Raw genomic sequence first — 25657 nt, 5'->3', positions numbered from 1 at the left:
GAGCATGAGGACGAGAAGTTAATCACTTCTTGACTTTGCAAAATGCCAAACAGGTTATGACTAATATTAAAGTCGGAATACTGATGGTATTAATATCGCTGGATGAGAATCTCTTGGAATAAGTCAGGACTTCGAGTTATGTAAGAAAGGGCATCGTTCCAACGGGTGTGACAAATGGTAACCTTGGGGTAATGCAATAATTCTGAATGGTTTCAGTGTTAGTGGATGCCCAAAGGCTCTGCATGACGTGGCAGTAAGTGCCTTCAACACATACACACACATGAATCTCTCAGTTTTTGACAGTTGTCAAGTCTTCATGATGACTTGGATACGAATAAGCAACGAAAAATTTTATATAACAAGCAACGAAATTTTTTAGAGAAATTGTTTAAGGTGACGATGTAAGGAAAGAAACGAAATTCTTTGTAAACTAGAGTTATGTACAACATGTACTATTCTAAGTAAAATATCCTTTGAATAAAAGAATTGGTTTGTAAAAGTGAAAGTAAAATCTCATATGCACTAGTCAAAAATAAGTAATTATTTACTTTATCATATATAACATATATGATTTCTAAAATTTGTACGAATGGCAATAAAATAAATTTATTTTTATAAAACTTTGAGAGGATCACACAGTAAAATAGTGTGTGAAGAATTTTGGCAAACAAAAATTTCATATTTCGGAGGTTACAAGTTGGAAAAAGGATTGATGAGGATCGAGTAAAAGATTTTTGAAAATTTCTGGTGATATTTGAGTAACAATGTCACGAGGTAATGAAACCTGTCGAATTTAAATGTGGTTGATGACTATTAGTAGGGCATAAGTCCTTCGACCCAAAAATGCTTAAGTGTGAAGCTGTTGCTTATAAGTGAGATACGAATGGGAGAGTATGAGGATGGGAATTAACTACCCATTGATTTTGGAAATTTCGAACTGTTATGACTACGGTCGAAGTAAGAAGGATGATGGTGTGGTTATCATCGAATAAGGAATCTCTCGAAATGAGTGAGGATTTAAAGTTGCGTAAGAATAAGTATCAAATAAGATTCTTGGGTAATCTTTAATATAGAATTTGAATTGCTGAAGTGACGGAATACAATTTCCTTTAAGTATCGTTGTGTAAGTTTGTCCCTTATATCAGTTTCTCTCATGGCTAGAAGGTGAGCAGATTTGGTGAGATGGTCAATATTAACCCAGATAATGTTCTAACCGCCTACCGTTTTCGGTAGCTTCGTGATGAAATCCATTATTATTCCTTCCCATTTCCATTGTGGGATTTTGGGTTGTTGTCCTGCAACTAATAAGGTTCAGCTTCGAGCTAGTTCTCTCCTCGTAAACTATTAATGGCTCACCATTCTCGCGAGGTATAAAATTTTTTTTTCTCTATAATTAACTTTCGCTTCCATCCTTGAAAGCCAGTCCATCCAAACTATTACATCAAAGCTTCCTAACTTGATGAGTATTAGATAAATCCTAAATTCCATTCCAACCAAATCTTATTATACTGTCGTGAAAAGTTCTATCAGTCTTCTCAAATAACACCTGTTTGTGCGTAGGTGACTAATCCTTTCCAACTACTACTTCAAAATTTCCAAGTTTTGTTGACATGAGGTCATCACCAAATGACCCAGCTGTTAACTTTAAGGTACTACCTTAAATTATTCCTCTATCTCTGCCAGCTTACCATTAGCTTGTCCTATAGAATACTCAATTCTCATGGTTGTTAATGGCTTATTAGTCATAACACTAAGGTTCTTAGATATAAGGTTTCTATCATTCTAGTATTAAACAACTTCGAGAAAATAAAGCGTTGTGACGAAATGCACCCTAACTAAAAACCAGGATCCATGCGAGTCTCCATAACTGAGATAACGATTTTTTTACCGCAGGTAAGTCCAAAGTTCTTCCTATTTGAGAACTTTTCTCTTAAGTGTCCAGGGTGTCTATATCTATAACAAATTTTCGGGTTATCAATTCTTCAATCAAGGCCCTTCTCGTACAGTATCTGGGCTAAGTGGTCATTCTTTCTCTACCTCTAACAGACCATAAAGCGTATACTCCAGTGGTTCCTACCAAAATTTTCCTTGAGTCACTTCATATTCCTTATATAGTAGCATTGGAACTTCTGCATGATTTACTTCAATATAATCACGCTGGCCTGGCGTCATTATATTGTACTAAATCGTACGTTCATTCCAATATCACTTCATATGGTCAATGTAACGTAATCACTTCAGGTTCTACTCAATTTCATCCAACGGTGCCTTATCTATGCTATCTCAAAAAAAAATTTACATAATTAATCTCACGGTTTCTCGGTGTGGGCGCGTAGGTTCCGTAGGTCATGCATTAATGCCTAAATGTCCCGAAATTTCTTCAAAATGTTCGAATTAAGGTAACGTTGTTAGGTTCCTTTCTAGAATTTAAATCTGGGTCTCGCATCGAGTTGTACGTGGCTAATTATGATGAGCTCGGGGTGCGGTTACTCCGACAAGTCCTCCAATATCCCTCCTCCGAGGGTCAACTTTAGTGGGTGCATAATCCGAGGGTTACTCCTTCTAGATTGCGTGAAGTAATGTTTCGATCCCTGAAACGGTGGAACAGTAGTAACAGGTGGATTACACTACTAGTTCTTAGGGTTAGACGAGTGGGAAAAGGATTTAGAAAAACATCTAAACTAGGAAAGATAAGTTCTCCAAGTCAGTACAGTGAATAACAGACATGTAGCAAGAGCGTAATCAGGCATATCAACTACAGCATCCTAGATCGTTTATAGCAGCACGTAGCATGGCAATAGTAACAGTATCATACCGAAGTAACATACTAAAAGCAGATAGTAGCATGTAGTAGTGAGAATAAGCAAAAGCATACAGCGAGTTTACATAGCAGTAAAAGGAAACGGTAGCATACAGTAAGTTCATACAGCAGTAAAAGTAAGCATGGCATACAGTAGAAGTAAGCAGTAACATGCAGTAATATAACACAATAGCATGCAGCAGGTTCCGCAGAAACAAGTAAATGAGCAAGTTGTAGATTAGTCCTATTAGCGAATCCTACTCGACTCGGTCAAGAATCACTAATGCAACCTAATTCCCTACAACCAATGCTCTGATACCAAATGTGACGCCCCGTACAAAACCATCGTGTACGGATCATCAACAACAGGATCATCACAAGGTCAAACACTATATGCTGTTTGAAAACCAGTTTTGCATTCATGAAAATATAGCATTTTACAAAAGATAATGTGCTTCCTATGAATAGAAGCATAAACATAAGTACGTGACCCAAAGGTCGTTACAAAGCCATTGTTTAAAAATAACGTAAGTTACGAATGCAAAATAAAAATTCCATGATTGAGACATCTCTAAGTAATGCAGCGGAAGTCTAACACAACAAGTCTGTAACACCAAGACAGCAAGTCTAACAGCGGAAGCAACAACGTCTAAGCACCTGAGAAATACATGCTTAAAAAGTCAACACGAATGTTGGTGAGCTATAGTTTGTTTGTAATCAGTAATGTAACGTAGGCTACGAGATTTCAGTGCTTCAACCAGTAGTTTAAATCAGTAATTCAAATCAGTATGATAAAGTATATGTTCAACCGTGGGCACTTGGTAACTAACTTAACGTAAATATCACCCCCTGAAAGTACACTTGGCGAGTGCATAAGTTTACGAAGTATTAAACACCCGTTAAATGCTAGCGCGACTAGCCCGAGTGGGGATGTCAAACCCTATGGATCCATATCTAAGATTCGTGTTCACTGGTTCAAATACCAATGACTAAACGTTACCGAGCTAAGGGGAAAGTTTATGCCGTTGTATAACCCACATATATATAAAGTTTAAGTACTCGTGCCTAGTATGTAAAACGTAAAATGCGCATGTATTCTCAGTTCCCAAAGTAGTTAAAGTAAAGAGGGATGCTATAACTCACAGTAAAAAGTAGTTAAGTTGATTCGGGATAAGTAAGCAAGTAGTTTGTCCGAAAGGTCCTCACCCTAAGTCAAAAGTTACTAAGTTAGTAAATCATTCCCAAAGGTTTAAAAATATATAAATTAGGTCTTAAGTATCATCATCATTCATCATAAGTCAAAAAGGGCAAAGCAAGTTTCATTCAAGAGTAGAGATCGAAACAAAGGCTGAATTTGATCAGCTGCTACGACCTCTATGTAAATCAAAAAGACGCGCAATCAGTGGCTATGGCTCCGTATGTGAGTCCACTAGTTGTTGACCAAAATTCAGAACCAAACTCGTCTTCGTTTGACCGTGGCGATGGTTTAAGTGCGAGTAGGTCAGAAATTTCAGCACAACGTTACAATGGTGTAGTGACTTTCGGAAAGCTATAAATCCTAAACCGTAAATCGGATTAAGACGAGTCTTAAATGAAAAGTCATCTAATCGAACCGAACAATCTGGAAATTAACTTTTCCAGTAGCCCAGGTTGCTGATAAGTTCCAGAAAATAGTAAGTAATGTGTTCCGGTGAGTTCTTGGTGCTTGATGCTCATCACGGTTCTCATCCTTGATGCTTGTAGCTTCAAGTGTACAACTCGTTGATGTGTTTGCATCATCTTAACCAAGGTTTGACCATCATAACACTAATGTATGTCTAAGATAAGTAGCACAACTCATTTAAGGGTTGTAAGTAGGTTGATGAACCAAAGTTACATCAATATCTTAGATCCGACACATACATGAATTCTAGTAGTAATATTAAGCTATAAACTTGAAAGTAAACTAAATAAACAAGATCTTATGTTGTAGAACTTAATTCTTAGTTAGATCTTAAAGATCCTAGACTAGAAAGTCTAGATCAAGTGTTCTTAATTTAAATCCTAAGTTATAGAACTTGGATATTTACTTTAATAAAATCATAAGTTATGAAACTTAGATTTTCATCTTGTAAAATGTATATAAGCTTATAAGCTCTTGTTTACAACAAAATTAGAAGACTATAAGCTATAGAAACTTAGATCCAACATAAGTTTATGAAGTTATAACTAGAAAGTTATACTTCTATGTTCTTGAACTTACAAAGTTTAACTTTAGTTTCAAGAAATATGAGATCACGTTTAACTAGTAATACTTGACCAAATTAACAACATCACAACTTTAAAGTACTTACAAAAGAAAGAAATAAACTAAAGTTATAAGTATTATGTTCATGTTTGTTTCATACTTAAGAAGATACAAGTCAAGCTTGGATCTTAAGAATTTAAGTCTACAAAACATGAACACAAGTAAGCTCTCAAGGCTTATGAGTTTTAGATCTTTAAACATTTAAGTGTAGAACCATAAGTTATAGAAACTTAGATCCTTGTTCTTGGTTCTTCATCAAACAAAGATGGAAGAACAAGATTCATGAAGATACAAACTAACAAGTTTGGTCTTTAACAACAAACAACAACAAACTACAAACTGGTAAATGATGATGATGAATAATTCGGTTTTGGAACAAGAAAAAGAAAGAAAATAAAGTTTTGTTACTTACAAGTTTGAGAGAAAAGATGAGAGAAAAATAGAGTGGTGTAAGTATGTGTGAAAAATGAAGTAGAAAACTAGTTTACAAGTATAAAAAAGAAAAGAAATGAAACTCATTCCTCCTAGCTACAAAACCAACAGCCAAAGGAGTGCCAAAAGGGGCAAGGTCAAAAGCCAACTTTCATGCATGGGGAGATGGTGTAAGCTTATAATAGATTAAAGTTAAATGCATGGGAAAGAGGTGCAAACATGCTTGTAGTATTTGTCTCCTTATTAACTAATTAATCTAGTTTAAGCCTTAATAATTCACTAGCTTAATGATGGGCTAACTAGTCCATTAAGAAAGTAGGGTGGGCTTCCAAGTTCATGTCCATTGATAAAGGCCCAAGTCCAAGTATGTAACAATTAAATAAATAAAGCCCAAATAACTAACTACTTACATTAGTTAATTAAAAATGATTAATAAAAATTAATCATGAACGTAAATAATATTCTAAATATTATTCGTGAAAAGCGTGTGTCACAAAGACAAGTCGGGACATGGAAAGTCAAATACGGTGACAAGTCCATTAAGGTAACTAGTAAGCATTAGTAAACACTAAGCTTAATTAAATAAGCCCTTAAGCCAAGTAATTGTTATAATAAATAACAATCAAGTTTACGCAGTCATAATATTCCAATTACTACAAAAGTTTAACGTGTACCAAGTACGTATCTCGTTTAAAACGATAAGTGACACCAACGGTCATAAAAGCATTCGGGGATCAAGTTAAGTGATTACACACTTAATAGCACGTAGTACGATATTAACGAAAGTAATTAATCATGATTAAAGATCCTAGAGTATAAGCAAGCTCAGTACGCACAAATACGCAGTTTCGTGAAAGCACAAAGTGTAGAGACCCGTCCTAATCCATCCGGACGAAGTCCATATCGATTATAAACGATTCACAACAGTTGATTACATCTCGAGGTACTTGACCTCTATATGATGCATTTTACAAACATTGCATTCGTTTTTGAAAAGACAATCTTTCATTACATCGAAAGTTGACAACATGCATACCATTTCATAATATATCTTACTATAATTGACTTAATAATAAACTTGATGAACTCAACGACTCGAATGCAACATCTTTTGAAATATGTCATGAATGACTCCAAGTAATATCTCTAAGATGAGCAAATGCACAGCGGAAGATTTCTTTCGTACCTGAGAATAAACATGCTTTAAAGTGTCAACCAAAAGGTTGGTGAGTTCATTAGTTTAACATCAATAATAATTTCATAATTTTAATAGACCACAAGATTTCATATTTCCATTTCTCATAAACATACGTCCCATGCATAGAGGCAAAAATCATTCCTATGGATTGAACACCTGGTAATCGACATTAACAATATGCATATAAGAATATTCCCATCATTCCGGGATCCTCCTTCGGACATGATATAAATTTCGAAGTACTAAAGCATCCGGTACTTTGGATGGAGCTTGTTGGGCCCGATAGATCTATCTTTAGGATTCGCGTTAATTAGGGTGTCTGTTCCCTAATTCTTAGATTACCAGACTTAATAAAAAGGGCATATTCGATTAGATAATCCAACCATAGAATGTAGTTTCGATTACTTGTGTCTATTTCGTAAAGCATTTATAAAAGCAGCGCATGTATTCTCAGTCCCAAAAATATATATTGCAAATGCATTTAAAAAGGGATTAATGAAACTCACGCATATAAATATGGTAAAACAGTTAATAAAGCAGTTGCATGTATTCTCAGCCCAAAAATGTAATGAGTAAAAGGGAGTATATGAAACTCACCTTGAGTGCACTTGAACAAAGTAATCCGTACACGCATTATAAAGATCAAGAATGATCAAAACTCCAACCTAGTGTGTAAATGGTCGATCAGGGTTCATACAATTACCGATAATAAAGAAAAAGTGCTTTGTTGTAGTTTACTTTTTTTTCCCTATAGTTATCAAGTTCCATACGATCTTTTAATATATTTATTGTTTCAACTTAATTAACTAATATTTAAGTAATGAATGATCACAATATTTAATTTAATAAAAGTAATAACTAATAATTAGACCATAAAAAAATTAGAGTTTTCATGATGCTAAAATGTTATAACACTCATGTTGTACCAAAAAAAATTTGATTACTACAATTTATCTATAACAAATATATATTACTACAAGTGTATAGTTTGATTTTCGAAAGTATATATAGTTTGAAGAGTGTACTTATAAATATATCATTCTTTATTAATAATTTTTAAAATTATTTATAGTCTAGGTACTAACTAAATAATTTTAAACTAAAATTCGAATTTGTAAAGTTATACATACCTCAGGGACTATTTTTGTAAAATTATATAACTCATTCATCCTTTTTGAATTTGGACGCACAGAGAAGAATAAAAATAAAACGGAGTTGTATTTTTTTTTTTATTTCCGATTCTTTAAAAAAAAATTTATATGCAAATAACTAGTTAGATTATCACACTGATTTCTTAGGTCAGTTAAATGACATGTTAATACCAATCACTTTTCAATATCGTAACCGAAACCAAAGACATAATCAAGTGGTTTCGGTTCGTTTTGGCTAGAGAAATTAATACAACATGATTTATATAGACTAATAAAAAAAATGAGAGTAGTTGCAATATACCATCAAAATTGAACCGATGAACCGAGTTAGCAACGTAGACGAAACTGATCGAAAAAGCTCTGTTTTTATTGTATTCTTTCATGAGTTTCTTTTTTTTTCAAATACTTTCTTAGTGATTGCATATTTGCATAGGTTTATTTGAGGTAACTGATTTGTTTGGAGAATTTGGTGTATATGAGTTTCGTACAAACGATTTGTAACTTGAGTTAAATAGAATCAAAAGTATGAAACTTTAATTAGGCTTTAAAAAGTGGGATATGATTTTCAACAAAGGTTGGCGTACTTTTTTTTTTCTCGAGAATAAATCAACTTACCAATATTAAATTGGGATATGATTTTCTAATTACTGTATCCACCCATGTAACAACATGTATCAACACATGGCATGATTAAATTAACACCAAATTACTACCTTTACTACGTGGGCACATTTTTTCTTTCATCAATTATTGGACCTTTTTGCAAAATGAAATATATTGTTTATTTATATTTATTTACTAATACCACGTAACAATAACATTATTAATTTTTTTTTTGTGTTCACTTATGTAATTTTACTCATTTTTTAGCAGCTCCAGCTACTTGGTCAAACATTTAAATAAATCTAAAAAGCTCTAGCTTTCAGCTACAACTACCATCTAGTTTTGCTAAACATACCCTTAAATGAAACTGAAGCATCGTGTACATACTTGAAAACATTCATTTGACCTCTCCCAATTACTAACTACACATTTTTACGGTTGTGTTTATTATTTATCAAATTATCAATATCAATAATTTATCATCAATACAATTAATAATATTAATATTATGAATGTGTTTCTCATTTCTATGATGTTACTTATATACGATTTTCATATAGTTAGTTTATGTAAATAATTATTATTATTTTTAACTAACAAACTACATTATTTATAGTTATAGTAATATATATTCAATAGGAAAAGTGTGATTCTTGTAAATTTAGTTATGGAAAGTGAGTATTAAAACTGATGTAATTATGATATTAGCCATTTGAGTTGCCATTTGAGACTACATATAATATAATGTTAATTATTAACAATAGCGATAATACTTTAATTCTACGAAAAAGGCGTTAGACATGTGGGTTTCATGACCTCTTCCTATTACGTCAAAGTATCTTGTTAAAATTTAATATTATATATGTGTTTATATAATTATATATTAAAATTATTATATAATTATTTAACCTAGTATGTAATTTCATTTATATAGAACAATATAGGATTATTTAGGGAAAAGAGCTACGTACAAATCTGTTTATAAATATGAGGTTGAGAATGAATGAAAAGGTTATCGAACTTGGCCGTAAAAATTGGGATTGTAATCGTTTAATTTACTAAACAATAGAGATTGCATTTAATTCAAAATAATCGTTCCATGGTGTCAATTAAGTCAAAATAATCATTCCATGGTGTCAATTAATATTATTAATATCAATTAGTATCTTCTTAATATCCACTCAGTTAACTAAACTAAAACAAAACACATAATCACAAATAGAAACGTATTAACAAATATTTCATTTAACAAATAATATTGAAATATTATTTAATTTATTCATAATATAATTAGTCACATAAAATGACTTAATAAAACCTTTCAAAATTTTGACTCATAATAACAAGTTTGTTTATCGTGTCGGAAGCATTCAATCATATAGAGAATTGACTTAAAAATAAGTCGAAATTTTTCGGGTCGTCACAGTACCCTCCCGTTAAAAGAAATTTCGTCCCGAAATTTGGCTAATGGCATTCGAATTTGAAAACAAGAATATTTTAGTATCAGATGTGAACTCAGATTCTTAATAGAAAGATTTTAGTCGTCTAAGAATATTTCATCGAAGAAGAATGATAAGATTAAAGATTTCTCCGGGATTGATACGCGGAGAGTTTTATGAATGCCCTTCTCAGGTCGAGTTCGGTTTCATGATAAATACTAGTCAGGTGAGTATATAGTTTCTCACTATTGAGAAAATAAATGAAACGATTCAGTTAAGAGAGGTGACGTCAGATTTGAGTGTAAAGTTACTCACTATTGAGAAATGTGAATAAAATTATATAGATTACGCAAAATGTACAGGAGAAGCTGTTGGTATTAATAATAAATGTCTGCCTTGACTTTTCCACAGCTGATTTCCTAAATTTTAGGGATTTGAAAATTTCTTTAGATCTGAAGGATTTGATTTTTAAGGAAATTAGAATCCTTCTCATTTTGATATGGTCATTAATGGTGTACCTTACGGTCTACATGCATAAAATAAAAGATGTGGAACTCTGAGTTACGGACATTTTGACTTTTGAATCACCTCAATCGGAGTTCGTATGAGAAAGTTATGCCCAAATTAGTGAAGACATATAAGTTATTGGGCTTTCCCATTAATTAAGCCCAAGAAGTTTCCCACTAGCCCAAACTTTGCCTATAAATAGAAGAGCTCCCCACCTCATTTAGGACAAGAAAAGATGAGCAGCCATTTCACTTTCTCTCTCACACACTTTCTCTCCACTCTCCACTCTACACTCTCCACTCTCCATGACTTCGGGTCCCAATTTCTGGGCGGCATACTACTTTTTCTCTAGACTTTCTCTCTCATACACACTTTCTCTCTCTAGACTTCATCTGTCCTCCGCCCAGCACCAAGGCATGACTTCCTCCGCCCAGCTCCAAGGTATGACTTCTTCCTCCCAGCTTCAAGGCATGACTTCTTCCTCCCAGCTCCAAGGCATGACTTCCTCCGCCCAGCTCCAAGGCATGACTTCTTCCACCCAGCTTCAAGGTATCACTTCATCCGCCCAGCACCAAGTATACAGGCAGAACATATGTAAGCCCTACTTTAAGATTGACTTAAGCCACGCCATGGTTTTAGACCATGATCCGCGTCTGCAGGGATTCGTCCCGAGAGTAAACGTCAATCGGCAAACTACTCCTCACATGGTTCATTCTACCTTGCACTAGTATGTATGTACCTACTCTCTAGTAGAGAAATACGTACTATCAGTCATCTTCATCGGTTGACGTGTTGCGATAACTGAAAGTTTCGCTATAAATTAATCATTTCCATTTCTTTATTTTCTCAACTCCATTCTCTTTGCTTTCAGATCTCTACTTTTAAATACTATACAAAGATGTTCAATCCACTCTTGATTTTTGCTAGTATTCTGATTGTGTATCTAGTCATTCTTCTTTTTAATCTACCACCAGAAGAATCTTTTTTACTTCTACGATGCTCTTGCGGTGGTGGTTTTCATCATCCTTCCTTGCCTTTGTATTTCAATATTCATTGATATAAATGGTTTATGATTTTCCACATTTGCTGTCTTTTATATTCTTGCCTATATTTCGAAGATTCATGCTTTTGTTTTTCATCTCCCGATGTAAGTAAAGTGAGTATACATGTCTCGAGTCTATAAGTTTTTTTTTTTTTTTTTTTTTTTTGGAAATTTCGAATGAACATAACTAATGTTCCGAATGGGAATAATGTAATAGCACGGTTATATACTAGCAAACTACTGGGATCACAATTAATAATAAAATGTGATCTTGTGTTTTCAAATGGTAACAAGGAATACAAAAGACACGGATAACATGGTTTGTGGTGACAGTAAGGTTGATCAAGCTTTATCATCGTCGCGTTCCATTAAAACTTCCGCATGACTTACTGTAATATAATCACGTTGATCAAGTGTCATTATATTATACTAATTCATGCATCAATTTCCAACACTACTTCAAAAACATTCATATTTTAAATTCGAAGGTTCGCAGAATATAGAAACTAAAACAGTTTCTATATGATGTAATACTGATAACACGAAGAGATTAATGATTTCAGATAAGAATAGTTATAAAAATATCTCCAGAAATATGGAGGATTTTTATAATGAAAGATACGATAGTATCTCAGAATATCTAAGATCAGAGGATGATAGAAACTATTGTCTGCAAGGGTTTAGAGTAAGGAGCAAGATATTCACTAAAGACTTTAGCAGACATTGAATCATTTGGATTCTTTGAAGTCAAACTTATTCTTTGTGATTTGTCCACGGCTTTCTTCATAGTTTCGCATAATCTGCTTTTCGGTACTAAATTTTCTATTGAATGTTTCCAATATAATGATACACAAGATGCACGAAGAGGTATATAATTTCGGACGAGAATATTTATGAAAATATCCTCAGAAATATCGAAGATATTTATGATGATATTTTGGAATTTCTAAGTTCGATGGCTGATGAAGAAGATTTTCTTCAAGATTTTAACATGAGTACGGAGCAGGATATTCGTTGAAAGTTTCATCAGATCCAGAATTACCTGGATTCTTTGAATATATGGTATGATCCTTGTATTTGTCCTTGGCCTCCTTCGTGGTTAGCTCAATCCGTTTTTCAGTTCCAACTTTTTCGAGTTTTTCCAACATACTATTGTTTATCATCAAACTTTCGATGATTAAGGTCGTTTACGGTTGTCTATGGTTTCTGCTGCTTCATTCAGCTTTTTCAATATTCAGAGTATTGATTTGTGACTGAGTGCTTTTCAGAATTTCAGAATGAGAGATCATAATTCTAAGAGATAAATGTCATACATATAACTGTTGATGTAGATATGCTGTGAGTTTTCAAAGTACTGATTGTTGATTCCCGGTAATTGTTATGGCAGTTCTCGTTACAAGATGCGGATAAGTACATGATAGGGTTTTAACGAGCAAATATAATGATTCTTCGGAGAACTTAAGTTGATTAGTAATGAAGTTGCTGATAAGTTTATATTAATGTGGTGGAATATAGCTAGTTTTCCAGTAACGATGACGAAAGGTATCTTATATAACAAGGTTATAATAGAGTTTATTCGAATGAAAAGTTGAAATTGATTTGCTGAAGCTGTGACAAAATTGGCTACTTTGGAAAGGGATTGCAAAGTTATTTTCGGTAATAACAACGCCAAAGGAGCTAGCACAAATATGTGTTAATCGTTTACTCAGTTTCCGAGAGTTTTTTTTTTTCAGGTGCATAACTATACGCATCAATCTTTCTTTCTGTAGATGAAGTGTGGTTGGTTCATCCTCTTGATTGAGTTGTTTTCAAAAATCATGAAAGGTTTGAATGCAGATTGTAATTGTCAAGATACAATGAGGTTTAAGATGAAATCAAGTGGCAAACTTGAAGAATTGTTTAGTTTCATATGTTATAATCAATATTTTAATTCAATTTTAATTATCCAATGTCGGCAGTCCACAGTTGATAGTCCACAGTTGACAGTCCAATATTTCATATATAGCTTAATATATAATATTCGAATTAATTAATACGTATCGTGACCCGTGTACATGTCTCAGACTCGATCACAACTCAAAGTATATATATTATTATAGAATCAACCTCAACCCTGTATAGAGAACTCGATCATTACTGCATATAGAGTGTCTATGGTGATTCCAAATAATATATATAGATGCGTCGATATGATATGTCAAAACCTTGTATACGTGTCCCGATATTTAAAGTGCGTAAAAATAAATAACAGAAATTAAATGACGATAAATAAAATGCGTAAAGTAAATAACAGAAATTAAATGACAATAAATAAAATTGCGATAATTTAATTGCGATAAATAAAATGTAATCAGTTAGCTGGGAACAATTAGCTAGGAACAGTTAGCGTGAATTCTTAACAAAATTTCTCATAGTTAATTTGTCTGTTTCTAACAAATTTTATTTTGTCAAATGTTTTCTTCATTATGCCACTTGTTGGATTCTGATAGGTCAAAATCCAAATATGAAATTGAATGAAAATGGTTATTAGACAGTGAACGGATACATATACCAGTGGATGTAAGTAGGATAGTAAATGACTGTTGAATCAGATTCGAAGAATGTACAATGTAACTTATTAATGTGGAATCTTATATATCCCTCGGGTATTACCTACCCGTTAACATATTTTCACAATTAACACTTTGTACGAAAGAATTTTTAATTACAATCTTTATGAAAACATATATACATATATATTTTCTTCAGATGTAATCATGGATTCATTGAGTTAATATGATATTAAACTCATTTGGTTTACCGTTAGAACTAGAATACATAATCTCTAAAACATTTAGAGATTACTTAATCGTCATGAAGAACGAAGATAATCAATGTGGAACGATACATAGAACGATGATTATACTCGAGGTACAGAATGAGATGTTGAGGCATGGATTGTTGATGGTAGTGATGCTGTTATTGATGGTACTATTGGTGCCGGTGATGTTGCTGAAGCTGGTACGTTTTGCACCATATTTTCCAAGGCTACAACTCGGGCGCGAAGCTCGTTGACTTATTACTCCGGAATGATTGTCGGTAGGAACGAGTGAATGAATAAAGTTTTAGAATTTTTAATATCATACTATCATTGCGTTGTATCCTGGAAATGAGTGTGAAAATGGTGTTTCGGACAGGTTCGCCTGTAAGTGCTTCAGATTCTTCACCAAGAGGTGAATTTGGTTGATGGAAAGGATCGCCTTCTTCGCGTCTCCATGGATTAAGTCGACTACGAACTCATCTCTAATTCATCTAGAATAAATTATGGCTAATTGGTTGACTCATTCTCGTTACACTGGTTTCGGAGCTCGAGTGGAAATCCATATCGGAATAGCTGTCGGAATAACTATTGGAATAGCTATCGAAATCTGAGGGACTCGAACTGGTTGAGGGATTCATCCCGTACGATCAGATGAAGGATTTTCGATAAGAAATAGATTATAGGATATAGATTAGTACCCTGCAATACATAATTTTTCATATGCGTATATAATACTAAAATCCCATAAGTTACGGAGGAATCTACGGAAGCTGTCAGGCAAAGGTAACAATAATAGATATGCTAAGATATGAATTTATCTATACACTGTCTATGCAATAGCGGCAGTAAGACATGTCTAGACTTTAAGGATGATAAACAAGTAATTTTCGACACGAAATGATAAGCAAAACTTTTGACATGCAGACACGGTCGAAGTCCAGACTCACTAATGCATCCTAACGACTATCAGTTAGACACACTAATGCAAGATCCGGTTCGCTAAGACCACCGCTCTGATACCAACTGTAGAGACCCGTCCTAATCCATCCGGACGAAGTCCATATCGATTATAAACGATTCACAACAGTTGATTACATCTCGAGGTACTTGACCTCTATATGATGCATTTTACAAACATTGCATTCGTTTTTGAAAAGACAATCTTTCATTACATCGAAAGTTGACAACATGCATACCATTTCATAATATATCTTACTATAATTGACTTAATAATAAACTTGATGAACTCAACGACTCGAATGCAACATCTTTTGAAATATGTCATGAATGACTCCAAGTAATATCTCTAAGATGAGCAAATGCACAGCGGAAGATTTCTTTCGTACCTGAGAATAAACATGCTTTAAAGTGTCAACCAAAAGGTTGGTGAGTTCATTAGTTAACATCAATAATCATTTCATAATTTTAATAGACCACAAGATTTCATATTTCCATTTCTCATAAACATACGTCCCATGCATAGAGGCAAAAATCATTCCTATGGATTGAACACCTGGTAATCGACATTAACAATATGCATATAAGAATATCCCCATCATTCCGGGATCCTCCTTCGGACATGATATAAATTTCGAAGTACTAAAGCATCCGGTACTTTGGATGGAGCTTGTTGGGCCCGATAGATCTATCTTTAGGATTCGCGTTAATTAGGGTGTCTGTTCCCTAATTCTTAGATTACCAGACTTAATAAAAAGGGCATATTCGATTAGATAATCCAACCATAGAATGTAGTTTCGATTACTTGTGTCTATTTCGTAAAGCATTTATAAAAGCAGCGCATGTATTCTCAGTCCCAAAAATATATATTGCAAATGCATTTAAAAAGGGATTAATGAAACTCACGCATATAAATATGGTAAAACAGTTAATAAAGCAGTTGCATGTATTCTCAGCCCAAAAATGTAATGAGTAAAAGGGAGTATATGAAACTCACCTTGAGTGCACTTGAACAAAGTAATCCGTACACGCATTATAAAGATCAAGAATGATCTAAACTCCAACCTAGTGTGTAAATGGTCGATCAGGGTTCATACAATTACCAATAATAAAGAAAAAGTGCTTTGTTGTAGTTTACTTTTTTTCCCCTATAGTTATCAAGTTCCATACGATCTTTTAATATATTTATTGTTTCAACTTAATTAACTAATATTTAAGTAATGAATGATCACAATATTTAATTTAATAAAAGTAATAACTAATAATTAGACCATAAAAAAATTAGAGTTTTCATGATGCTAAAATGTTATAACACTCATGTTGTACCAAAAAAAATTTGATTACTACAATTTATCTATAACAAATATATATTACTACAAGTGTATAGTTTGATTTTCGAAAGTATATATAGTTTGAAGAGTGTACTTATAAATATATCATTCTTTATTAATAATTTTTAAAATTATTTATAGTCTAGGTACTAACTAAATAATTTTAAACTAAAATTCGAATTTGTAAAGTTATACATACCTCAGGGACTATTTTTGTAAAATTATACAACTCATTCATCCCTTTTGAATTTGGACGCACAGAGAAGAATAAAAATAAAACGGAGTTGTATTTTTTTTTATTTCCGATTCTTTAAAAAAAAAATTATATGCAAATAACTAGTTAGATTATCACACTGATTTCTTAGGTCAGTTAAATGACATGTTAATACCAATCACTTTTCAATATCGTAACCGAAACCAAAGACATAATCAAGTGGTTTCGGTTCGTTTTGGCTAGAGAAATTAATACAACATGATTTATATAGACTAATAAAAAAAATGAGAGTAGTTGCAATATACCATCAAAATTGAACCGATGAACCGAGTTAGCAACGTAGACGAAACTGATCGAAAAAGCTCTGTTTTTATTGTATTCTTTCATGAGTTTCTTTTTTTTTTCAAATACTTTCTTAGTGATTGCATATTTGCATAGGTTTATTTGAGGTAATTGATTTGTTTGGAGAATTTGGTGTATATGAGTTTCGTACAAACGATTTGTAACTTGAGTTAAATAGAATCAAAAGTATGAAACTTTAATTAGGCTTTAAAAAGTGGGATATGATTTTCAACAAAGGTTGGCGTACTTTTTTTTTTCTCGAGAATAAATCAACTTACCAATATTAAATTGGGATATGATTTTCTAATTACTGTATCCACCCATGTAACAACATGTATCAACACATGGCATGATTAAATTAACACCAAATTACTACCTTTACTACGTTGGCACATTTTTTCTTTCATCAATTATTGGACCTTTTTGCAAAATGAAATATATTGTTTATTTATATTTATTTACTAATACCACGTAACAATAACATTATTAATTTTTTTTTTTTTGTTCACTTATGTAATTTTACTCATTTTTTAGCAGCTCCAGCTACTTGGTCAAACATTTAAATAAATCTAAAAAGCTCTAGCTTTCAGCTACAACTACCATCTAGTTTTGCTAAACATACCCTTAAATGAAACTGAAGCATCGTGTACATACTTGAAAACATTCATTTGACCTCTCCCAATTACTAACTACACATTTTTACGGTTGTGTTTATTATTTATCAAATTATCAATATCAATAATTTATCATCAATACAATTAATAATATTAATATTATGAATGTGTTTCTCATTTCTTTGATGTTACTTATATACGATTTTCATATAGTTAGTTTATGTAAATAATTATTATTTTTTTTAACTAACAAACTACATTATTTATAGTTATAGTAATATATATTCAATAGGAAAAGTGTGATTCTTGTAAATTTAGTTATGGAAAGTGAGTATTAAAACTGATGTAATTATGATATTAGCCATTTGAGTTGCCATTTGAGACTACATATAATATAATGTTAATTATTAACAATAGCGATAATACTTTAATTCTACGAAAAAGGCGTTAGACATGTGGGTTTCATGACCTCTTCCTATTACGTCAAAGTATCTTGTTAAAATTTAATATTATATATGTGTTTATATAATTATATATTAAAATTATTATATAATTATTTAACCTAGTATGTAATTTCATTTATATAGAACAATATAGGATTATTTAGGGAAAAGAGCTACGTACAAATCTGTTTATAAATATGAGGTTGAGAATGAATGAAAAGGTTATCGAACTTGGCCGTAAAAATTGGGATTGTAATCGTTTAATTTACTAAACAATAGAGATTGCATTTAATTCAAAATAATCGTTCCATGGTGTCAATTAAGTCAAAATAATCATTCCATGGTGTCAATTAATATTATTAATATCAATTAGTATCTTCTTAATATCCACTCAGTTAACTAAACTAAAACAAAACACATAATCACAAATAGAAACGTATTAACAAATATTTCATTTAACAAATAATATTGAAATATTATTTAATTTATTCATAATATAATTAGTCACATAAAATGACTTAATAAAACCTTTCAAAATTTTGACTCATAATAACAAGTTTGTTTATCGTGTCTGAAGCATTCAATCATATAGAGAATTGACTTAAAAATAAGTCGAAATTTTTCGGGTCGTCACACAAAGCACAAAAGCAAGTCGAAAAAGCCGGGTCGTTACACCCAATGCATACAATCTATACTACCAAGCATACCCGGTAAATCATGTTTTTGTTCGTGAAAATTATAAAGTCTAGCGATATCTTGGGCAGTGGGTTTTCGCAAATATTCTCTAGCAAACAAATGAAATACGCATTTGCAGAAATAATCTAAACATAAAGCGGCCGTTTTCTCACCTATTTTTATATATTCTTCAACAAATAGTTCCATACGCCATTTGACGTATGGCCGCTGTACACTTTTGAAGAATCGTCAAACTTTGACGACCTGTTGCATCGGGACGTTCCCGAAAAAACAAAAAATATTCAGGAACATTGGTACTATTAAAATTAGATATACCTTCCACAATTCGGAGAAATAATTGACGACTCATTCGATAACATCTCTTAAATTTATTTTCGGGATACATTGGTGTCTCCGAAAAATAATCATTATATAACCTTATAGCAGCATCTTCACGATCCCTAGCAATATAAACCCGGCTTCGAGGGAATCGCGAACTGCTTGCTTCTCCATCGACTTCTTTTTCCGTTAAACTATTAATAAAACTAACAATTTTTTCATCATCAGAATCATCATCAAGAAACTCGAGCATCTTGTAAGTATCTTCCATTTTGAAAATAAAAAATAAAATTGTTGTTTGTATGTTATTTGATTAAAATAAAAGAATGGTAGTAGGATTGATAAAGTTTGTGTGTTAAAAATTCATGTAAATGTACATATATATATAGAAAAAAAATTACTGAATTTTTTTTTATATGCAACGGCTAATAAAAACAGACGAACCAGAACTCGCCACGTGTCACCAACACCCGTTACCCTTCCAGTTTCTTCTCCCCAAATGCCAAAGTGACGGCACCAAGTGCCGGCTTTTTACGGTGCCTCTGCGGCGTTTCTTCTCCTCCACGTCGGAAGTGACGGCGTCTCCCACCACCGATACAAATGGTCTAACAACCATCAGACCAACCACATTGACCCACTTTAATATTTTATATGTTTATTTATTATTATTATTATTATTATTATTATTATTATTATTATTATCATTATTATTATTTATGATTATTATTTTTATAATTATATTTATAATATTAATTTTTTTTAATTGCACCGAAATAAAAATTTTAATAAAATAAAAACATTCATTAAACTAAAAAACACACATTACATTAAAAAAGTACAAATAATAATAAAAAAACAATACATAATTAAAAGCTAGAAATTTAAACGAAATAATTTATTCGTCATCGTCGTCGGACTTATACTCCTTGGCGTATTTCTTGGTGAGCTTGTCACGATATTTCATGACCAAATTATATTGTTCTGGAGGAATTTCGGTCGAAACCGGTTTGAGATAAAAGCCTTAAAATATCAAATTTTGTACGCGTTTGTGCTTCCTTTCGTAACCCGCGAACCATCAAATTTCGTACACGTTTGTGCTTCCTTTCGCAAAACCGCCTTGAGGCGGTCCGTAACCCGCAAAACCGCCTTGAGGCGGTCCGTAACCCGAGGACCCGCCTTGTGGGTTTCCGTATCAGAAACCGAAATTTTGTTGTGGAGGTGTGAAACCGCCTTGTGGGCGGTTGAAAGATTGTTGGGGGATAGAAGATGATGGAGGTCTCGGAATTACAATATTGTGTTGAGCGCTATCTTGAAGTAACGAATTCCACATATCAACACCGACGTTGTTTGAAGTTTGTTCGGTTGTTTATTTTTGCTTTTGTTTGAGATTTTTTTAGAAGACATTTTGATATGAAGTGTTTGAGATTAAAGTGATGGAGTGTTTGAGATAGTGTAAAATGTGAATGGTGTTTGTAGTGTTGAATGAGAGAGTGTATATATAGGAAATAAATTAGTATTAATTAAAAAAGAAAAAAAAAAGCCGTTACACGGTCAACGGCTATATTTTTAATTTCCATATTATATTTCAGTTAATTCATTCGGGCCCGTCGTCCAAACCATCGTTGTCAAGCATAATGCATCACGGCCCGGCGGACCAAACCGCGGGCGGCCCGAAGCAGCCCCAACGGTGGCCCCGTTGCTACCGGTCTAATATATATATATATATATATATATATATATATATATATATATATATATATATATATATATATATAATTTTATTAAATTATTAAATGATACTGTCTAATTTAAAATAGATGGATATAAAGTAAAATTAAATTATACTGTATTACTTAAAAGTAGAAATAATAAAGTACAGGATTTATAAATGAAGTGCAATCTAAAAATTGAATATCATATACCGAATAAAGGTACGATATCTGATGCAATGCTTATCATGACTAGCATGAATTCATTTTTAAGGTAATTTACAACCTACGGAGTACTATGGATCATTTCTGTTTGCAGCGAACGATATCAACAAGTGGACGACCAAGTTATCAGTGCCTATGATTTTAAAAACAATTCTTGTTACTGATATAGGGCCTTTTTAAGTTTACCCTTTTTAAGTCGCTACAGTTTCAGATAATAAAAATAGTATATGTGTAGAAGTTAAAATGGATGTCCAACCCTTTGCTATGGATTGAGTCCTCTATTTATAGGGTAAACATTTTGTCTTCTATTACCACATAATAGAGTTAAAGGGTCGTGACCTGCCAAAAGTACCTCTTTGTGTGAGCTGACCCGACAAAAGTAAAAAGTATTTTGTCGGACCTGATTCTTGTCTGCCAGGTGTACTTCCGCGGTTCCGCCAGCTACAGCGTCGCCTGACACGCACACGTACATTTAGCGCCAGGACAAAAGTTGCGTCAGGCCCGCGACCTAGCCTCTGTTTCCTTTAGCGCGCGATATGTGTGGCCCATACGATGATGCTGTTTGATGCGCTATACGAGCTAATCGGGTATGCATATCATTAATGACCAATTTCAGGCCTATGATTTTGAAAACAATCCTTGATACTGATATTGGGCCTTTATAAGTTTTTTTTTTCATCGTGCATTAAGCCCAAAATAAAAAGCCCAATCACTGCTGGCTTAACACGTGGAGTTAAAATGTACCCGAAGCTTCGACTAATAATTAAAAAAGTAAAATAGAGAATAGAAAATGAAAATGTCGAGTTCAGTAGTAGCGTACACCTTCCGTCATTTCCCCCAATTACACAACCGCTCTCTTCAGTTATTCTCCCTCCACCGTCATCCCTTCCGGCAGCCGTGCACGGTCACTTCCTCATCCTCTTGCAGTCTTTTAAGTGCGTTTTCTCTCACGGGGAATTCATTCTTTCGTAAGATGGAGGTATTCTGATTTTTACTTAATAATTAATTCTAATTATAATATAATTTTTGTCAAATTTAATTGATTGATTTGTAATACATGTTATTTTAGGTTTTATATATAACTTAAAATTGCGTTCACGTCACGCGAAATCGGATTCTGATTGATGCTTCTTTGTGTTCTGTTAGATGTTTAAGCTCTTATATGTAATTGATAAGTTGTTATGTGCTATTAATTGTAGCTTTTAGTTTTAACTATACGTACATAAACATACGGGGTAAGTTGTGGAGTGTGTGTGATTTAGGTTAGAATAAAGAATTAGGGTTAAAATTTAACTGAACCAACTAGCTATATATCGTACGAGATTATACTTACTCTAACTAATTAATGATTCGTAACAATTGAACTGTGATTGGTGAAACAAAGGTATCTGAGTTTCGATGTAGGAGGACTTGTTACCAGGCGTCAAATTCGTTTTGATGTGTATGTGGCAAAATTTGACTACATTAACGCCCCTAACGAGGTCACTTTTAACACCATTTGGGCGTTAGTCAAATACATGATGGGCAGAATGCTGATAAACTGCAAGATATCGTATAGTTTAATGAAAGTTTATATTGATTTAGCATGTTAGAATTGGTGGAATAGAGGGCATGACTTATTGGTTAATCGTATTCATCTTCTGAATTTTACATCAAAGTCTGAAGTTAACTTATGAAACTTCACGGGCCCACGACGTGTAATAACTAGCCGAGTTAACACTTAACATTCGATAAATTGCTTGTATATTATTCAGCATGACAGCATTTGCGTTAATTCTACTTATCTAGTTTTTAGTTCTGTGCAATGATTGAAGACGTTGATATATACCTGTTTGATTATGCATACTATATATAATTAACAATTTAACATACGTATATTCTATACAAACAAAAAAGCAAAAAAGGATATTCATTATCATATTTAATATATCGTCTAAAATCATTTTGGAAAACTATAATGAAAAGAAACTGTAAATGATACATATACTAATGGGGTCTGAACCAACCCACTTTCCGAAGCTGCAATTCACGGTACCCAAAGCAACTCATCAACATTACGGTTGTCACTTTGAAAGTGTGATTGACTGTACCCATTGCAACTCATCAACTTTACTGTCACTTGTGTAATTTTTCTGGGTGACTAATATATTAACAGTGGTAACAATCCATATTTTGGGGCGGCTAGGACCCCTCACTGTACTCCCAAAGATCCGCCATATCATGCAACTACCGAAGTTTATCGTTGAAAAATGGTCTAATGATACTGTTATTTCTGAGTAAAACATGTATAGCTTCTTTTATGTAAAATACCGTGTGAAATTTAAAATATCTCTCGGAAGGGTATTAGCAATTTAGCCTATAATCAATTTGTAGGTGACTAGCTATGCTCCAAGATTTGTTTATCAAGATGCTAAAGTTATTTTATGTTCAAAGTCTTTAATGTTGCTTGCTGAATTCTTTGACACGTAATATAGCCAAATAGTTCATCTTTTAACCCAATATTATTTGATATATGCAAACAGCGTTACTGGGCTGGTAGTAGCATCAATAAGAATAAAGGCATGGTGGAGCATTTGCAGCGTTATGGAGTCATACAGTCAAAAAAGGTGGCTGAAGTAATGGAGACTATCGACAGGGCATTGTTTGTACCTGACGGGTCCCCAGCTTATGAAGACAGTCCCATGCAAATAGGTTTTAATGCCACCATTTCTGCACCTCATATGCATGCTACTTGCCTTCAGTTACTGGAGAAAAATTTACAGCCTGGGATGCATGCTTTAGATGTTGGTTCAGGTATTCTTCTAAGTTTCCAACATACATACTTGTAAACATTTGATCATGACTTGAATTGCTTTATTTGGATATGTCACTTAGTGGAAAATTATTTGGCTATTCAACTTGAATTGGTCAATTTTATTTAATGTGGTTGACTTGTATATAATTGTCACCTTATTAAATTTTTGTAGGAACTGGATACTTGACTGCATGCTTTGCACTTATGGTTGGACCGCAGGGTCGTGCAATTGGTGTGGAACATATTCCAGAGTTGGTTGCCTTGTCAGTTAAGAATGTTGAAAAAAGTGCAGCTGCTCAATTACTCAAAGATGGATCTCTTGCATTACATGTTGGTGGTGAGTCACGACAACTGTAGACTTTTTCAGGTTGAAATTTATCACTGTTATGCTTGATTGATAATTTTCCTTTTCAATCGATGTTTATCTATGTTAAACCAACAGCAACTGCCAAATATTGCACGTTTAATGTGATGTGCTAACCCAGGAGCCTAGCAGACTCATTTGATAGATGTTGCAATTTGTACCCGTTTACCCTCAACTTGTTTGAGGGTTAGTTATGTGCATGTCTAGTTGGTTAATTGGGTTTAAGTTAAATGATTAAACTTAAATTGAAACAGGACAATTGTGTTTAAAGTCATTTGAAGTGTATTCAAGTGTGTTAAAACTTTATGAATAGCTTATAACTATGAAATTTACATGTATGATGATAGATGGCAGAGAAGGGTGGCCTGAGTTTGCACCTTACGATGCTATTCATGTTGGGGCAGCAGCACCAGAAATTCCTCAGCCGCTTATCGATCAACTGAAGCCAGGTGGAAGGTTGGTGATCCCTGTCGGGAACATGTTTCAGGAATTGAAAGTTGTTGATAAGAACGAGGATGGTTCTGTAACAATGCGTAGTGAGACTTCAGTTCGATATGTACCACTTACAAGTAGGGAAGCACAGTTGCGTGGCTACTGACAGCACAAGAGGTTTGATCAGGCTGTTTACGTTTAATTACCCTTGATGCTACTTATCTGCACATAAAAGCTCCCTGACATGTTGAATGTTTTCGTTTATTATTGTATGTAAAAACTAAACGGGTGTGGCTTTGGTTGTTAAGTTTGTTAAGTGTACTATACATGGTTGCAAATGACGGTTATGGCGGTGGTTTGGTGACTAGCCCGTCCCGCTTTGCCTAAAACCGTCTTATTAGTCGGTCAACTCTAAAAGTCAGGTCAAAGTCGGGAAATTCGGTCAATGTCGGTCAAAAAATTGACTTTTTGTGTAGCCTTGTTATAGTGTAAAATAAAATTTCAAGCCCCATTGAAAACTTCACTGGAAAAAACACCGACTTACATAATTGTAACCTATAAAGATAAATTAATAAATACACTATAATTATACAAAATATTATAAAACAACCTATATATTACTTCATATTTGAAAGTTGAGGTCTGTCGCGTCTTGTATCTTTTTCAACCTTGGTACTAGAATACTATTTTTAATATGAAGTATCATAACAATAACAATAGTAATACTCTGAAAATTCATCAGTTAGAAGGCAAATAGCAGTATAGAACTCTGCATTTGTTGTTCCTTTTCTTGGGTGTTACTAATATACTTCTGGGTCACTGGGCGGAAGTATAGATCTCTGATTCAAACCTGACATGGCATGTAGGTTTATATAGAGTACATGCTTGTGCTTTGTGTGAACTCTGATTAGGCAGACGATGTTGATTGATGGAACACACCTTATAGAAATGATATGCAT

The 25657-nt window shown here is 33.2% G+C and overlaps 1 protein-coding gene and 2 long non-coding RNA genes across 3 annotated transcripts; 1 reads left to right on the top strand and 2 right to left on the bottom strand.

Moving 5' to 3' along the window:
• Nucleotides 1-6458: 6458 nt before the first annotated feature.
• On the bottom strand, nucleotides 6459-8357 carry LOC139892514 (uncharacterized). Its single transcript, XR_011774106.1, has 3 exons — nucleotides 8170-8357; nucleotides 7315-7382; nucleotides 6459-6705 (listed from the first exon to the last, which is right to left on the bottom strand). It is a non-coding gene; the product is annotated as an uncharacterized lncRNA (long non-coding RNA).
• Nucleotides 8358-15256: 6899 nt separating this feature from the next.
• LOC139892513 (uncharacterized) lies at nucleotides 15257-17223 on the bottom strand. The gene is made up of 3 exons (XR_011774105.1): nucleotides 17067-17223; nucleotides 16214-16281; nucleotides 15257-15605 (listed from the first exon to the last, which is right to left on the bottom strand). It is a non-coding gene; the product is annotated as an uncharacterized lncRNA (long non-coding RNA).
• A 4668-nt stretch (nucleotides 17224-21891) lies between these two features.
• LOC139892512 (protein-L-isoaspartate O-methyltransferase 1-like) lies at nucleotides 21892-25020 on the top strand. The gene is made up of 4 exons (XM_071875620.1): nucleotides 21892-22087; nucleotides 23631-23901; nucleotides 24075-24239; nucleotides 24614-25020. Exons 1-4 carry the CDS (start codon nucleotides 21899-21901, stop codon nucleotides 24862-24864), a joined length of 876 nt encoding a protein of 291 aa, XP_071731721.1. The 5' UTR covers nucleotides 21892-21898; the 3' UTR covers nucleotides 24865-25020.
• Nucleotides 25021-25657: the final 637 nt, after the last annotated feature.

Source organism: Rutidosis leptorrhynchoides, chromosome 2, assembly GCF_046630445.1.
Source record: "Rutidosis leptorrhynchoides isolate AG116_Rl617_1_P2 chromosome 2, CSIRO_AGI_Rlap_v1, whole genome shotgun sequence".
Taxonomy (NCBI): Eukaryota; Viridiplantae; Streptophyta; class Magnoliopsida; order Asterales; family Asteraceae; genus Rutidosis; species Rutidosis leptorrhynchoides.
Note: the sequence above shows the minus strand (reverse complement) of the source record. Positions and strands in the feature narration are given on the sequence as shown.